At 46.0% G+C, this 16,487-nt stretch overlaps 2 protein-coding genes across 4 annotated transcripts; one reads left to right on the top strand and one right to left on the bottom strand.

The window, feature by feature from the left end:
- The first annotated feature begins 4,820 nt into the window (after positions 1 to 4,820).
- LOC135817139 (uncharacterized) lies at positions 4,821 to 11,198 on the top strand. The gene is made up of 2 exons (XM_065330266.1): positions 4,821 to 8,050; positions 9,669 to 11,198. Exons 1-2 carry the CDS (start codon positions 4,962 to 4,964, stop codon positions 9,898 to 9,900), a joined length of 3,321 nt encoding a protein of 1,106 aa, XP_065186338.1. The 5' UTR covers positions 4,821 to 4,961; the 3' UTR covers positions 9,901 to 11,198.
- A 1-nt stretch (position 11,199) lies between these two features.
- On the bottom strand, positions 11,200 to 16,286 carry LOC135817151 (uncharacterized). 3 transcript variants are annotated; one of them, XM_065330278.1, is made up of 5 exons: positions 15,756 to 16,285; positions 14,000 to 14,082; positions 13,344 to 13,487; positions 12,701 to 12,858; positions 11,200 to 12,326 (listed from the first exon to the last, which is right to left on the bottom strand). In XM_065330278.1, exons 1-5 carry the CDS (start codon positions 15,761 to 15,763, stop codon positions 12,192 to 12,194), a joined length of 528 nt encoding a protein of 175 aa, XP_065186350.1. In that variant the 5' UTR covers positions 15,764 to 16,285; the 3' UTR covers positions 11,200 to 12,191. The 3 variants fall into 3 exon arrangements, with proteins under 3 accessions (XP_065186350.1, XP_065186357.1, XP_065186365.1); XM_065330285.1 differs by having other exon boundaries at positions 14,000 to 14,078; XM_065330293.1 differs by lacking the exon at positions 14,000 to 14,082 and having other exon boundaries at positions 15,756 to 16,286.
- Between the last annotated feature and the right edge of the window lie 201 nt (positions 16,287 to 16,487).

Genomic DNA, 16,487 nt, shown 5'->3' with positions numbered 1-16,487 from the left:
CACGCACCTTGTGCTACTGTATTGTGCTTATCCATGCGTTTTCCTGCATTCTGATAGGAGTCGACTATCCACACCTGACCGACAGTGGGGAAAGTGGTCATACACGTTCTATATAGTCAGTGTCACACTCTCACCCATTTACCATTGTGGAAAACTCACCTTCCACTGGTAGGGTGTGTTACTTCCTACGGGGCAGCTGGCGCTTTTTCTGCCGACTTGATGCTTGACCGACTCACGATTATTTCTCACGGCATTAGTTCTAGTTCTTCCTAAAAACCGCTTGCTTACTGACCAACAAGAGTCTTAATTAATTTTTCAGTCAACGTTTACAAAAGTGATCATTATAAGGTCGCGGATGAGAACGTGAGGGTGTGTCAAGTCGTGCAGCGATTACAGAAAAAATCAACGTCCTTCTCTTTCCCGGATTTATGTTGAGTGCGTGAAAGGCGTCCTCGCATCTTGAAACATGCAAATTAAAAACACTATCCAAATACATGTACTTCACCCTTGTCTAGTGTAATACGTATGTTATTTTAGGAGCTTGTACGGGTTCTAGACGTCCATCAACTCCTTTCCACCGGGTTTTTCAGCTACTAGCATTCACAATTTAATAATTGATTTTTGGTTGGAGGAGAGCAAACCAGCACACGAAGCACAGAAGCCATACAATTTTTTCGACTAGGCCTTTCATTCCATTACTCTTCAGGTCGAATACAATGGTGATTAATAAGGTAGTAAGCAAGTCCTTATAACCGGCACTTTTGGCGGGCAGATCATTGACAAAAATAGCACTTGAAAAATAGCGCTAGTGGCGCCAACAGCATACTTGGCGGTCAGAGCATAGACCAAATAGCACTCTAAAAGATAGCTCTAGTGGCGCCAACTACACAGAGAGACAATGAAGAGACAATGAATATTACACAGTGAGACAATGAATATTACCAGTATCAGACTTTGGGTAATCCTGAAATAAAGATTATATATTATATAGACAACAGTGCCAGTGGGGACCACGATCTGTTAGACGTCTCTAGTGGCGCCAACTACACAGTGAGACAATGAATATTACCAGTACAGTGTATCAGACAACAGTGGGGACCACGATCTGTTAGACGTCCCTACTCGTCTCAAGCATGTGCTGTCACGTATCAGTAAGTTCGTTCCGTTCTGTGATTGGCTTCGTTTTAACAAACTGCTGGGTGAGATCGGCAGCCGCTCCCGCAACAGGCTACGTGCGGACTATGATGAGAGGATTGTATGGTTACGGCGAAAGAAGTTTGGATCCCCGGAATGCATCCGTGAATGTGTTTTCAATCTCTCAGATCTTGAGCTGTCCCCAATCCAAAAGGAAGTTCTCAGCCGGGGCCCCTCGTTTGGTATTCCCCCTTCCAATATCAGCAAGGAGTCAATTCTCGGTGAGTTTGAGATATTTTACTCCCAACTCGATCGCAATATGCCCGAAAATTACAGCAAGCGTGATGATGTCAAAGCAAAGCTTAGTGGCAGGAGTATGTGGTGAAAATTTCACTCAAATCCATTGAGAGACACCAAAGTTACGGTCAATTGAATGCCATGTGAAATTTATGGGTAGGCTGCTACCTTAAGCCAGTCCTTGACATGAATTCTTCGCATGTGGTCCAGGACTCCTTTGAATTTGCCAAATCCATCCAGCAGTACGACTCAGGAAGTAGTGAAGGGTTCATGTGCTCGTATGATGTAGTTAGGCTCTTTACGAATGTACCTATCATCGAAACAATTGACATCTGCCTGAAAGCTCTCTATCACAGTGACATCAACCCTCCTGAGATTGAAGAGACCCTGCTACGCAAGCTCCTGTACAAATCAACACGAGACGTAGAGTTCAGTTTCAATAACAACATGTTCAAACAGACAGACGGAGTGGCCATGGGGTCTCCCCTTGGCCCTGTCTTTGTCAATATCTTCCTTGGATACTGTGAAACTCTAATACCAGACGAGTTTTGGCCAGAACTTTACACTCGATATGTTGATGACACGTTTTCATTCTTCACCCAGCAGGATCATGCATTAACCTTTCTTGAACGGCTCAACTCTGTTCATCCATCGCTCCAGTTCACTATGGAGAAAGAAACTGAAAATCAACTACCATTCCTGGATGTCCTCGTTACACGGCATTCAAACAGTTTCAGTACAGCAATCTACAGGAAGCCCAACTTCACCGGACTATACACGCGATGGGACAGCTATGGCCCAACCGGACAGAAGATCGCCCTGATAAAGTCGCTGACAGTTCATGCCCAGCGTATCTGTTCCCCACAGCATCTTGACAAAGAGATCTCAAAATTGGAGTCCATCTTCTCCCGCAATGGCTATCCCCTGCATCTAGTTCAACGTGTAATGTCATAGGCACTGACAACAAGTGCCAGAGCTGAGGATAAGTCGAACCATGCTATCTTGCGACTCCCGTGGCTCGGCGACCAGTCGGCCATGTTCAAGCAGAAAATTCAAAATATTGTCCAGCACTATGTTCCACTCTGCTACCCAATCTGTTGTTTCACAACCCGGAAGATGTTTTCCACCACCAACAAGGATGTCCTGCCAATGACGTATTTAAGTAATTTCAGTAAAATTGTATTTATTCACCTGTGAGTGTGACCGCAGGTACATTGGCAGGACAACACAACGATTGGGTGATCGCATTGAGCAGCACATCCCCAACAAACTCGTACGGACAGTTACAGGAACAACAACACCGATTAGGACAGGGAGAAGCCGAACAGTCAAGGACATCACCGTCTCCGTCAACAAAGGGAGAAGAAAATCAACACCGATCAAACCACCAGCAACTGTCACGAGACGAAGTGAACGGCTGCGTCTCCGCAACAACGCTCTGCAACAAGCGGCTGATACAGGATCGGCATGTGGAACAGTGTGTGACTCCTCGCCCGGCAGAGAAGTCGCCAGCGGCACAACTGCGATGCACAATAGCTACCACAGGAATGGACCAGCGGACAAGGGATGGTTGGTTGGTTGGTATAATTTATTTCATTTTACTTCGCCAGAATGAACAGGCATTGCTGCCTTCTTGCCTGGACAAGTGGATTGTCCAAGCTTTCACAAAAAGACGAAGAAAGGAAAGAAATATTACATGAGAGTGTGAAGCATGCAATCTTATAAGAGAAAATGACGATAATGAGAAGGACTCAGCGATACTCCGTCACCTGACATCGTCACCAGCCTGCCTAAGTGCAGTCTGCAAACATGGCACCCACTCTCACTTCAATTCATTTCGCCAGGAACTTAACAATTTCATTCATCTTGGGCACCCTGTAAGAAGACCTTAGGGTCTGTTGGGAATGCCCAAGTAAAATAATAAAATACAAAAATACAATACTTCACGATTCAAGCGCGTGCGCGCAACAAGTCTCACCTTGCTGTGCTGAAGGCAGTGTACATACCATCTCTAGTATAAGCACAGTCTCCAATAATAGCACATCTCCAATAATAGAACACCTTTGGGCGGCATTCAAAGAATACAGTGCTCAGTCTCCCTTACAAGCACACTGTGTAAATTCACTATCTGTACCGGCGAAAAAACCCTGAAATGTGTTTGTCTGACATGAATTTGGCATGGTAACAAGCCTCTGAAATGAGGTTGAAGTAATAATGGAACAGTCTCCAATAAAGGAACGTCTCCAATATTAGCACGGGGCGGAGGTACATTGAAAAAATAAAGGACCGTGCTTATTATTAGAGATAATACGGTAGTCATTGCCAAGCTGAAGCCTGAACTGTGCGTGCAAAAAAGTATGTGCGAAAGTTGTCACCAGTTTTGACTGTTTTGACATTGTAGTACCGTGGTCCCCACTGCTGTCTGATACTGGTAATATTCATTGTCTCACTTTCTATTTGGTCTATGCTCTGACCGCCAAATATACTGTTGGCGCCACTAGCGCTATTTTTCAAGTGCTATTTTTGTCAATGCTCTGACCGCCAAATATGCTGTTGGCGCCACTAGCGCTATTTTTCAAGTGCTATTTTTGTCAATGCTCTGCCCGCCAAAAGTGCCGGTTATAAGGACTTGCTTACTACCTTGTTAATCACCATTGTATTCGACCTGAAGAGTAATGGAATGAAAGGCCTAGTCGAAAAAATTGTATGGCTTCTGTGCTTCGTGTGCTAATTTAATAATTAAATTTTGAATAATTATGATTGTATTGTTGTGATAACGCTCGATCGACCACCATGCGGATGTACGAAACCACGTCATTCTTGAAAACATCTTCGCATGAACACTTCCTGCTCGTACTGCACGCTATTTAAACGTTTGATGATAAATTAATAATTATTATGATGATGCATCGGTGAGGGTTCGACAGGTTGTTTTATTTCGCAAATCCAAACGGGACTTTCTTCCACAGGTAGCGTGTGCTTTATGTATTGTTGGGGTGGTGGATTGCCTTGCCTGGTTCCTGTGCGGTGGCTGCGAATGTGTTTTACTTAGGGAACGACAAAAGGTTTCGACGGCTCAGATTCGGAACAGAACATTTCACATGCGTCCCCATGCAGATAGCATCATGGTGTGGAGTAAGGACAAACTGATCCGATCTTCGATTGCACATGTTCTGTTATCTGTCATCAGCTGGGCTGTATTGATTACAGCACGCCAAGGTGATCCACTGGAAAACCTTAAAGCTTGGCCAATTCGACCGGTTCCGGATGCCATTCTTCTAGAGAGCGGCGAATATGTATCCACTGCGAAAGTGCTCATCAACGAGGCTGTCATGTTTCGAGAAAACAACCGAAGTAAGTACACTCTGCATCTGATGTACATCTACAAATATGTACGCAATGGAAAACTCTACTTTGAAGTGTCGGTATATGACATAAGCCACGCAAGCGGTCAAACCTGGAGAGTGTTTGAGCGTGAAATTAGCCTGATCGAAACTATCGGACCAAAGTGTTCTTCCTCGCGGATCAGTATGCCGAGCATAGTTGTGTCTCCATCCAAGCATCAGGTAATTCTACACGGTTTTGGTCCTGGTGAATGTGCCAACCTGCTTCTAGTGTATGAGGACAGAAAAACCAGAGTCATTAGAGCACAGCAACAGCAGCAGGGGACTCCCCTAGTAAGCGAGTTTGGATCTGCTCTGGCCACCATCCCCATAACAGACCCTCTCCGTGGTAATTATTCAGGCGAAATGTTTTACCTGGTGTCTTATGGAGGTTGTTCGTCGAAATTCTATTCTGCAATCACACGCCGCTGCACGCATTCATGCAATAACTTGCATCGTTTACTCGTACGGGGACACGTCTTCGGCGAGTGGGAGTACATTGATTTTGAGTTGAAGAAAAGCAAGTACCCAGAATCTTCAGTATTCTCGAGGCTCTTCCATGACAGTGCGAATTCCATGCTGTTGTTTGGTGGAGTGAAGCGGAATGAAAGCACCACACCTTTGAATTTCGGAATCTGGAGATTCAACCTCTCATCGTTGGTCTGGATAGAGGTGATCAACTTAGACATCTCGTTAAAATATGATGTAATGGTAGCCAGCTACAAGGCAGCGAAGAGCAGGTTCATTATTTATTGGCCACGCAAGGGAACACTAATTATTTGCGATGTACGGCGAAACATCGCCATCTGTGGAAAGCCGAAACACCTGATGGCCTCGACTCATCCTCAGTTTCTTAACTACCAAATTTCGTCAGGCCCTGAACTTGTCTTTTTCGTTGGAAGAACACACAGTATCATATCGACTAAAGGGTATAAAATCCGCCAACGGACCACAAAAGTTGACCGAATGGAGTTAGCCCGAATATATGTGTCAGAGCATTTCCTTGGTTTTAAAACTGTTTCCTCTGCAAAGAAAGTTCCCGGCATCCTAGTACCGTCCAGTTCCGTTGGCAAGATGAGATACGTGTTCTTTGGAGTGGGAACACTAAGTCTTCAACTGTCTAGTCGAACTGCCATGGCTGTATGGATATTGCACAACGTACCAGGGTCCAGGACCGATTTTGTCTACACACTGTTCTACCCACGCCCAGCGCCTCCTATCCCTCAACGCAAATGTCATACCGTAACTTTGGTGGCAAATGACACAGCAATCCTGTACGGTGGCTCTAGTCTTGTTGCACACAAGTTATCACCTATTGGTACTGTGGATAAGACCGACCCAAATCCTTGGTGCTATTCTCTGCAGATGCACGCTTGGATAAAAGGTAATGTCACTGCGTCTAGGTTCCCGCCTCCCCGAACACAGCACATAGCATTCCAATACAACTCAACCACCATTGTCGTCCACGGTGGACTAGTCAGCAAAGGGTTTCGCAACTATGCTTTAGGTGATTTGTGGATGTTCGTCCTTGACGATGCGGAGCGCTGTCGGGGAAGGTGGCATAACCTGACAGCTCATGTCAAGACCGGCAAACTACCAATACAACATGGTCATTCAGTAACACCTGCTGAAAATGGAGTATTTCTCTACGGAGGAGAGTTTCAATCACCTTCCATACTTACCTTCCTTGCCGTACTTTCACCAAGCCAAGTGGTAGTCCAGCCTATTCCGATTAGCCCCAGCATTCCAAATCGCTGGGACCATAGTCTTTCATATTTCAGCAATGATTTGATTCTACTGGGTGGCATGCACGAGATTGGTGGCACTCAGACGGAGGCAGAATGGGCTCTGCTGATGTCCGTACAAACAAATGAAACTTCTACCGTGGTTACCTGGACAAAATTCTTTAAAGCCAGAATCTGGTCACATGCTGTGCTGGGGGATAAGATTTTTGGTGGTTTAAGATTCCCCGTTAATGACATTTTCAAAGTCATCATTCTCAACACCACTGGTTTGTGCCCTATTGGACATGCACGAGATCGACGCAATGCATGTCATCCATGTGCCATTGGGTATTACTCAGCCACTCTTCAACAAGAGTGTACTAAATGCAACCAATCACTAACAACCACCGTCGAGGCAGCAGCTGACTGTGTTCCGAAAGGCCCATGCAATGGCAACACTTGCAATAGACATGGTGACTGTATCGTCGACGAGGTAAACTTCAAACATCTCTGTGTTTGCCAATTCGGATATCTTCCCGATGATGACTGCAAAACACCATCCATCTACCTGGCCTTGATGGCAGCTCTCGTTTTCACGTCCACTCTAACTATACTCACCATTGCTCTCATTCAGTTCTTGAGGAAGAGAAGAGCCCTCAATGCCAAGGAAATTGAATTAGTCAACACCAACCGTGACCTCTACCGTTCCAACCGAAAACTCAGTCAAATTGATCATGGAACATGCATTGCCTGGTCGGATCTGAAGATCAAGAAACAACTAGCTACTGGGAGATTCAGCGAAGTATTCCTGGCAGAGTTAGGCGACATGGCTGTTGTGGTTAAACGACTTCCAAAATTTGTTGCCACTCCGTCACCTTACGATTCCTTTATCCGAGAAGCTGAAGTTCTTCGAACATTACGACACCTCAATATTGTCATGTTCTTGGGAGCAGGAAAAGACAAAATATCTGGCCGGCCATTTCTAGTGATGGAATATTTACGACGAGGCTCTCTCTACGATGTTATCCACGATGAATGCAAGATTATTGAACACATCGATCGTCTCCGCTTTTCCTTGGATGCTGCACGCGGAATCAAGTACCTGCACAGTACAAGTCCTCCAAGAATTCATCGTGATATCAAGTCAGCCAACATGCTGGTCAGTGATAAATGGGTGGTGAAAGTAGCTGACATGGAGACAACACGATTTCTTGCTATTCTACAAGCTAACACTAAGCCAAAGGAGACCTCGCCCAGTGGTGCGAACGGACAAATGGATCGCCCTACACAAACTACATCCTTCACAGGCCAGCAATCTGATCTCCTGACAACACCCCTTCTAGCTACCACAGTGCTCAGTGATGACAGCCATGGCAATACTCAAGACAGGCACAGAGACACAGAGGGTATGACATCGCGTATTGGAATGACGTGTGGAGTAGGCACTGATCGCTGGAGATCACCTGAATCTATCAAGAAGAATCTCTACACGGAGAAACACGATGTTTACAGGTAAGCATCGAGAACAGATTTAGACCCAGACTAATGTTTTTATACAAAAGAAAAGGACCAAGGAACTACAAGTTACGCTATACTGTCCACTAACACCACCAGTTACCAAATAATCAGGTCATGCAATAACATTGCACGACACTGACCGACGGTACTGACGTTCTACAACTAACTGGCTAACAGCGCTAGGACATCTTGGATGCGCACTCCAACAGCCTTCCAACTTGAAAGGTTATAAGTTATGGAAATAACATAAGGAGGGGAAGGTGAGCGCAACCAAGATAAGCACGAGCTGAAAGTCTCAGCTGTGAAGGACGTTGGCGGATGTTCATGCATGTCGATGACGATACTGGCAAGACCATTGGGCAATACGGTCAAACCACGATTCAAGGACGCAAAGCAACATTCCACACAACTTGTGTGGCTCAAGAGATGCGAAGATCAATAAAAGGGGAAGCTATGCGACCAAGAATCATGAAAAACCGAACGCCTCAGTAAAACAGCACTGTACTTCGACTATGACAATTTAGATGGACAACAAGCAGCGGTAATAAGCAGCAGTTTCACACAACGATCGTTTCGCCGTATAGATAAGCACGGCTCATCAGGTGTGCAAGAATGGACTCGGATGGAGAGCCAAGGTCACTGTCGTGCAATGTTATAGATGAGCTGATTGTTTAGTAACTGGTGGTGTTGGTGGGCATTATAGCTTAACTTGTAGTTCCTTGGTCCTTTTCTTTTGTATAAATATATCCTTGGCTCTCCATCCGAATGTTTTATTTTATTTATTTTTAAAGAAGATTCCCGAGAGGCAAAGCCTCTCGAATCCTTCAAGTAATCCAAATACAAAAGCAGAACACTGCTTAGATAGGCAAGCCTGTGAGAGCTCGATCTAATAATTATTTGCATGTATTTAAGCCCAGCCCTGTGGATGTGCAATGTCCACACACAGTGATGAGTTGGGCACCCAAGCACTGGAGGATACGTTGATGTGTTCATCCTTTTTTTCCCCATTGTATTGTGTGTGCTCTATAACAATCATAATTATGTTAAGTGCCCTCCTAGCAAAGGTAAGGTGCTAACCTACCAGGGCTGTAGTGCAGTCACTGCAGTGGCACATCTGAGCACAGTCACTGACACTTCCAAGGTCCAGGAGATTAAAAAAATCTCTACTTTTGCCCAAAAGAGCTGATCTACTGTACATCCAAGCCAAGGTCAAATGACTTGGATGGCATACATGTATGCAGGGTATTAAATACATGTAATAGTCCATTGCACCCCAGAATGGAGTGCTATATCCTTGTGTTCTGTCTTGCCCCCTGGGCCCCCACTCCTAGAATGATCCCTACCTAGCCTGGATTTGCATGGGACATTTTGACCTGTATTAGGAAGTTCCCATGTTGAGCTCAGCCCTAAAACCCCAGCTTCCTCCTACCATGTATGCAGCTTTTAACCACTGGGCCTCTGCCCCACCGAGGTCTAGTCCATCTTGGCTCGAAATATTCCTGGAATCAAATCAGATACGCATGTAAGCATGCCAGGAGTTTCAAGGCATTACACCTGAAACCCCGGGCAAGTTTGAACCTCCGTAATTTTCACATTCTTTGTTTCCTTGCAGTTTTGGTGTGGTGATGTGGGAGCTGAGCACTCGTCAGATACCCTATGGACATCTGCACAACTCAGATGATGTACTTGATGAAATTGCCGGTGGTAGCAAACTGATCTTTCCACCCAGCATCCGCTATGCATATCGTCATCTTGCTGAACAGTGCATCAAGACGGATCTTGAAGAACGACCATCTATGCATCGCGTAGTCCACGAGTTGACCTCACAATTGGATTCCATTTGAATATCACAACGCGGAGTGAGTCATCTACATACATTCGACTTCACTGTAGGATGCTGATGACCAATTGTTTATCTACGTTATACCTTATAGACTTATACTTACTTTTTCTTGCACGGAAGATCAACACCGCCAGGTACTAGTGGGCACACGGCTTTACATTTCTGCCAGACCGTTCTTGATCCACAATGGCAGAATCTGGGTGGGAGCAGAATCCTGCATGCCTCGTCATGTGAATGCCAGCTAGAGAACTGGCCTTGGGAATGTCCCGTAGTAATGCGTTGGTGGATTTGTAACATGTCACCTGGCAGTCTTTTAAAATTCTTCTCACTCTCACAGCGCAGAATCTCAGTACTTCACAAGTAACCCTTTCACAATGAAAAATACCAAAAAAAGAACCCATTCTGTATCTGTGTGGCTTCGACCCTCGGCTCATTCATGCATTCCTATAGCCAGCAGTCGTTCCTATAGCCAGCAGTCGTTCCTATAGCCAGCAGTCGTTCCTATAGCCAGCAGTCGTTCCTATAGCCAGCAGTCGTTCCTATAGCCAGCAGGCATTCCTATAGCCAGCAGTCGTTCCTATAGCCAGCAGTCGTTCCTATAGCCAGCAGTCGTTCCTATAGCCAGCAGTCGTTCCTATAGCCAGCAGTCGTTCCTATAGCCAGCAGTCGTTCCTATAGCCAGCAGTCATTCCTATAGCCAGCAGTCGTTCCTATAGCCAGCAGTCGTTCCTATAGCCAGCAGTCGTTCCACGTATAGGATAGGACATGCTTTTCTAGTCTCAACACAAGTAACAGTTACTACTATTGCATGGCCGCACGTGCTTTCGTTATTTAAAATGTAACACAACTCTCCATGACACTTGCCGACAATACACATTGCACACATGCTTCTTGCACGCCCACACATAACATAGTGCATGGTTGGGATTTTTTTCTGAATCTGATGGGCTAGGTGGAGCGATTTTCCACATCTGACCAGAACCCGCACATCGTACTTATGGTGTATTTTGCATAACTTGCTGCGGTACATTGGCTCACTGCAGCACACACTTCAGACAACGGTGACGGGAGCAACACCGTATGTTGTTTAGCGTGCTCCTGGCTTGATGTACACACTTGATATGCAATGTTCATGAATTTGTTTGAATTTTCTATTTGTTTCTACATGTACATCTCAGGCATTGGCACTTTTATTCTTCACTTTACAAAGAGCAGGCTTCAAATGTTAACTGGTTACATTGCATTAGCAGCAGTTTGTTATTCTTCATCAAATATGTTCATATCAACTTCATCAAGTCAGTCAGGTTTCTGGTATCGATCAGCTGTGTCTGTTTTACAGCGAGTGTAGTCAGAGCAGAGGGTAAATGCCCAGGTCAGGAATGAAGTAAAGGGCAAGCCCTCGGGTCGAGGTATAAAGCAGAGGGCAAATGCCTAGGTCGGGGGATGAAAATAAGGTTAAACAAGACGTGCATCGCTTGCTTGTGATTAACCAGGCCAAGCTAACGGTACAAGCTACCATTTGTTCCGAACATAACAGGGCTATGATGTGGATGCATTCTTGTGTTTGGGAACTGGCAAACTGCATGCTGCCCCAGGCAAAGAGAAGGTACGGAAACTGCATGGCATCATGATACAAACTGCATGGCATCATGATACAAACTGCATGGCATCATGATACAAACTGCATGGCATCATGATACAAACTGCATGGCATCATGATACAAACTGCATTGCATCATGATACAAACTGCATGGCATCATGATACAAACTGCATGGCATCATGATACAAACTGCATGACATCATGATACAAACTGCATTGCATCATGATACAAACTGCATGGCATCATGATACAAACTGCATGACATCATGATACAAACTGCATTGCATCATGATACAAACTGCATGGCATCATGATACAAACTGCATGACATCATGATACAAACTGCATTGCATCATGATACAAACTGCATGGCATCATGATACAGCTTTGGGCAAGATGACGACACGTACACTAGCCAAGTAGATCCTAACAGATGCAGTGGACAAAAGCTTAGCTGTCATACTGCAAGCAATAGCACAAACCTAAGACTTCATTCATCATGATCATGATCCATCATGATTTTGGTGAATGCAAATCCAAGGTGGGTATTACTTGCATTACTCGCTCTCTGTTCAGACATGCTGGCATGTGAAACCAATTTAATCAATCAATGAAGAAATTAAACATGCAATCAGAGTTAGTCCACCATTCTGAAACATGTACACATTAGCAGCATCACCAGTGACCAGCTAGCCAGCTGCCACTAACTTGTAAACGCCGGTGACCGGGTGCCGGGTGTCCAGCGACAGGTGACCAAGATCGATGGTGGACATTCCCACCACCTGGTTGCTGCGAAGTCGTCCATTGCGCTTCCACAGCTCAATCTAAAACCATGGTCGAGGAGCACGTGGAGTGGAGAGATTGAAGTGCGTTAACTTTCTTGTTCGTCTACTTGGCCTAAATGAGGGAGCCAGAGCGCACTGTAAAGGCTGCCCGCAGGTAGAAGTAGTGGAACTTACAGATTGCACCTGCATGATGTTACAAACATGACTATTGCTCAAAAGCAAAAATTATGTGTAAACTGCTACTTGATGACCTGCTTAATGAACGGCATGGTCCAAGCAGCGTAAATCCCTTCGCGGAACTTTGCTGATTGGTCATCTCTAAACGACAAGACTGAACTTATGTTTTTAAAGCCCACTTCACGAATGCCTGCAATTTTTACGAGCACAAGTAAACTCTGGGCTACGCTACATACCCGCAAATGTTGTGCCCGCTTGAGCATGTCCTCGCTCATCATCGGGATTAGCTGAGCGTTAAACTCCGGGGAGACGATCGGCACCACGGGCGCTGTCTTCAGCTTGACGCACTTCTCCGGCACATCCGCAAACACCAAATAGCACTTGACATATATCGCTGCAGCAAGAAAAACGGTAGATTCCAGATGATAATAATTACGTGCATGCTGCTGCTAGATATGCTGGGTGATGCAGTACCTCATCATCTTTCTTTCATTCACATTTTCAAGTTTTTCGCGTCAGGTTTAGCTTGTACTTTCGTCTTTTAAAGCGTGTCTACCATCTTCTTTCGGAAATCTCCTTAAACTTCAACCTGCCTCGTAGAAAGGCTGTCGGTTTGCGCGTGCGGAGATGTGTCCTAGCTAGGTGTCAGGTCTTTCAACGTCTCAGTCTCAGTGCCCCGCGTCAGTTCCGTGCCTAGTAATTGCACCATCCGACTGGTCATAACCGGGTTCAATTGATTGATTGTTGATCATGAGTCATAACCATGGTAACTCGTGTCCACTGGTTTCTTCTCTTCTTTCAAATTTATATCTGCCGCTCACTGTCATCGCTCTCTGCAAGTGAATTCCTTTTTTTGTCTGAAAGGGGCCATGAACTTACAAAACGATGCTCGTTTCTTCTTGGTTATATTGGCCCAGAGGTTGAAGTGGTCGCCTCTCCTGATCTCGATGACGAGAGCCCTCACTGAAGGACCGTCGGCAGCAATCTGAAGCTTCACCTCCAAATTCCCTACCACCATCAGCTCTGTACAGATATGGGTGGACAATATGCAGGAGGACAATATGCAGGAGGACATTATGCAGGAGGACATTATGCAGGACATTATGCAGGAGGACATTGTGTAGGTGGACAATATACAGGCGAAGAGGATACGTTTCATGCTCTTTGACTTTACTGTCACTGATAGAGCGTCGTAATGCATTGCCATGGCGAGCACAGTAGACAGTGCATCCAAACTCTTGTTGCTGTTGTTCTCTCCAATACCAAAGGATAAAGGTGTGTGGGTGACAGATAGTCGTGGGTTCAACGGCGTGGCAGCTCACATGGGGCACTTCAGTACACTGGCAGGGTTAAGGCCACTACCCTCAGCTTCTGCAAAAAATGAAGGGAAAGAGTGGAGAAACCGTTTTTGGTTGGGATCTTGCCACTCGTGTTCAGTGCCAAAGGGGATAGGGTTCTGTCCAAAAGTCATAGAGGTGTGTTTCTGTCATCACAAAATCTAAATCTAAAAAAAGCTCTAGCTCAGATTTTCGTACCTGAGGCTGAGGATTCATCGATCACTTGACCTGGCCCTAGGTCATTCAACTGCAGCGACTTGTCCCGCGCTGCCACATGCTGCCTAATATGCAACAACACAAAGTACCGCAGTAAGGCAAATTCGACCAGCACTGCAGGTTCCAAGACTGCCGCTATCGTCAGGCTACATTTGCCTACAGGCAGGACCCTGGGAACCGGTTGCGGCAGTCGCAAAGAAACTTCTTACTTCGAAGTACGTTTATGATAATGCATGGGCGTCAAAGCTTGCCCAATACTCTGGCCGTTTTTTTGCTCCCCAGTCACCCAAATATAGAATTACTGGGTTAAACAAAAACTTCAATATGGCAATCAAGTGTACTAACTGTGCGGTGACCATGCTCTATTACAATACCTGTAGTAACGAACATTGTTCATGTAACATGGTTGCCACACAGTTACAAGAATAGTAGTACTGTTGATTGCAATATAATTTTTATCCTGCAAGGGTGGCAAATGCCCCCAAACGGCACAATGGGGGGGGGGGGGGTAAACTTTTCAAAAATTCCCAGGGGAGATCCAAGGACCCCCTGCTACCATGCGTCTTCTGGTAAAGGCGGTCCAACCGAAAATAGCTTCCGATGGCCATGCCGCAATGGCAACAAGAAATCCAGGGAGCCCAAATCCATGTGAACCGCCACGTATCCCCACAACTCTAAAAGACGGATTCAGGGAATTTCCCGTAATAAACTGTCCTGTGAACCAGGTCAACCCAAGCTGACAAATTGCCCCTTCCTGGTCATGTAGGCCGCTGTAGTCTGATCAACAGTGGAGAATGCAGGAGTTGGCGCGGACTACAGTTAAACTCCCCTAACCCGGGCAGATTGGGTGCGAGCACTGCCCATAACTAGAAATTGCCCGCAACTCAGAGTGTACATTGTACTTAGTGCATGCAAGTAAACATTTACATGCCAATCAATAGTTTTTTGGGGCCTTTTTCGTTGAAAACCCATTTTTGTGACTTTAGACGGGTCAGAAAAGTGCCCCGTAGACACGGACATACCCAGATTAGGGCATCCGGATTAGGGGAGTTTTGCTGTATTCACAAACTGATATGTTAAAGGAAAGAGAGAGCGTGTGTACGTGTACATGTCGGCACGTGTGTGTCACTCTGTGTGTGTGTGTGTGTGTGTGTGTGTGTGTGTGTGTGTGTGTGTGTGTGTGTGTGTGTGTGTGTGTGTGTGTGTGTGTGTGTCCCATATGGTGCAGTGGTATGTGCAGCGATTTCCAATCGATAGGTTGCGGGTTCGATTCCCGACGATTATGGTCACACACGTCTTTCTTCTCTTTCTCAGACTCTTCCTGACTTTTCTTTCATTCTCCTGGGTGGTTACCAACAGCCAGTGCATGCCGGAGTATGTGGTGTGATGTGTGTGCGTGAAAAAAATAAAAAAGACCAAAAAGTAGGGATTCACTGGCCAGAAAAAGCCACTTCATAGCTGTGTGGTGTAGACCAGGCTGAATATTGGCGGCCAATTCTTCAGCCTTGCAAGCTGTTGAATGGTGCAATCCCAGCACAAGTTGCTATGGCTTCTGCTGTAGCATCGCTATCATCGCCTCCGGCGATGGGCGTCCAATGGTCCAATGGTCCAATGGTCCAATGGTGTGTGTGTGTGTGTGTGTGTGTACGTGTGTGCGTGCATGCAGCCGTGCGCGTATGTGTGCTTTGAGTTTCAGTTCACGATCTCACAGAATACTCGCACATTGCAGAGTCCTTACACTTCCATCGCGCTTTCACTTGTGTAGCCCTCGTGCGCTTGCCTTTCGAATTTCAGTGGCCGGGTGACTTCAATAATCCTTGAGTGTGAAGTCCAGGACCAGAGCTACCCTGTGCACAATGGGCATGTAGCGTCACGCTGTCCGTCCTTCGCCGCCCACCTATATCCGCAATGATTACCCGCGCACGCGTGGCTCACGGCTGGGTTGTTTCGCCACCCGTCGTATCGTCGTTGAGCCGGTGATCTACCGATAAGGGTCCCGTCACCACTCTCATAACGACATAATCGGTGGCTAGCCTGTCGTATCTGCTGTTCTATTCTGTCAGCACTCGACGTAATTACTAATGTAATGCAACGACATCAACATGGGGTCGCTAGTAGCACACCTAACCAGCATGGAGTTGAATGTTCACTGTTATGAAGTCCAGACATCCACGCTCTATTTCGGCTGCGGACGGCCGGAGTGGCACTGGCAGAGCTAGAGAGAATCGGAAAGTAACACGTCGTGTAGTTAGTTTCCTGAACTCAAAAAGTAAGAAATAATTATCATGATGACCATGATGACTGTGCTGAGACTTCAGTTCACAGTCAGAACACTGAACAGCACTTGGCTGCTTGCCCATTTTTTCTGCAGTGCATGCTGCCGGCCTGCAGAGTACAGTGCTCCAAGAAGGTCTTATCTGCCCAGGGAACAATCTAGCCTTCCGCCCGGCGGGTGTGGAATAAACACTGC

The sequence above is a fragment of the Sycon ciliatum genome, chromosome 1 (genome assembly GCF_964019385.1).
Source record: "Sycon ciliatum chromosome 1, ocSycCili1.1, whole genome shotgun sequence".
In the NCBI taxonomy this organism is placed as follows: domain Eukaryota; kingdom Metazoa; phylum Porifera; class Calcarea; order Leucosolenida; family Sycettidae; genus Sycon; species Sycon ciliatum.
The sequence above is the reverse complement of the archived record's forward strand: the minus strand, read 5'-3'. Positions and strand labels throughout refer to the sequence as shown.